At 46.0% G+C, this 1,018-nt stretch overlaps 1 protein-coding gene across 1 annotated transcript; it reads left to right on the top strand.

Moving 5' to 3' along the window:
• Window positions 1-146: 146 nt before the first annotated feature.
• On the top strand, window positions 147-458 carry H257_19464 (hypothetical protein; the record flags this gene model as incomplete). Its single annotated transcript, XM_009848607.1, has 1 exon — window positions 147-458. The coding sequence occupies one exon, from the start codon at window positions 147-149 to the stop codon at window positions 456-458; it is 312 nt and encodes a 103-aa protein (XP_009846909.1).
• Between the last annotated feature and the right edge of the window lie 560 nt (window positions 459-1,018).

Here is a 1,018-nt window from a genome sequence, read left to right as displayed (position 1 = left end):
ACGAAGTTCTACGTGTGGCACGATGAAGAGCCTCCCCACCAGACGACCTAGAACAAACGGTTCATAACGAAAGTTATGTTCCTCGTTGCTGTCGCTAGGCCCCGGTGGGATGATGAGCGCGGAGAGATGTCTGATGGCAAGCTTGGATGCTGGCCCTTCGTTGCCCAAGAACCTGCGATTCGATCAAGTCGGAACCGCGTCCGCGGCACCCTGGAGACAAGAGCAATTGCCGTAAAATGCTGCTGTTTACCAGCGCTTTCTGTCCGACCGCGTTTTACCAGCGATATTTGCCAAGTTTCCCCGCCAAGGCGCTGCGAGACCGTTGTTTATTCAACATGACAATGCTGGGCCTCATCAAGGAATTGACCATGGCCTCCTTACCGACTTGGCTCGCGAATATGGATGGGACGTTCGAATTCGATCACAGTCTCCGAACAGTCCAGATTTCAATGTTTTAGATTTAGGATTTTTTAGCAGTATTTAAAGTCTGCACTATCAATCGGTTCCGAAGAATATCGATGAACTGGTTGATGCGGTGGAAAATGCGTTTGTCGCACTTCCTCTTGATACTCTTGGGAGGACATTTGTGACCTTGCAAAAAGTGCTTGACTTGTCGTTTGTTTTGCAAGGAGGCAACAACTACAAACTTCCTCATCTTAAGAAGGCATCTTTAGCGCTTGACTGCACTTCGTACAATGTGAAATGCAGTACAGATTCCGTTGAAATGTCACTTCTCAGTCTAAATTGCCGACTTGAAGAAGAAGCCAGATTGGATGAGTTGTTTGCAGAGTTAACACTATCATAATATATAGGTTTTCTTGACTTTCATGCTAACAGACGTTGGCACACAACACACACATATGTAGGGGTAGTGGCTCAAAGGAAGGTGGATTCAGAAGTGAGCTTAGCTCTAGAACCTCCATAATTATCATCGCCAAAGACATGTAAGTAGTGCAACCTTAGCTGCACTGATTGAAGTTTGTCATATCTCTCAATATATGCAACCTTCAAGTAGTGT

Source organism: Aphanomyces astaci (assembly GCF_000520075.1).
Source record: "Aphanomyces astaci strain APO3 unplaced genomic scaffold supercont1.636, whole genome shotgun sequence".
In the NCBI taxonomy this organism is placed as follows: Eukaryota; Oomycota; class Saprolegniomycetes; order Saprolegniales; family Verrucalvaceae; genus Aphanomyces; species Aphanomyces astaci.
This window is presented reverse-complemented; position numbering and strand designations above follow the sequence as displayed.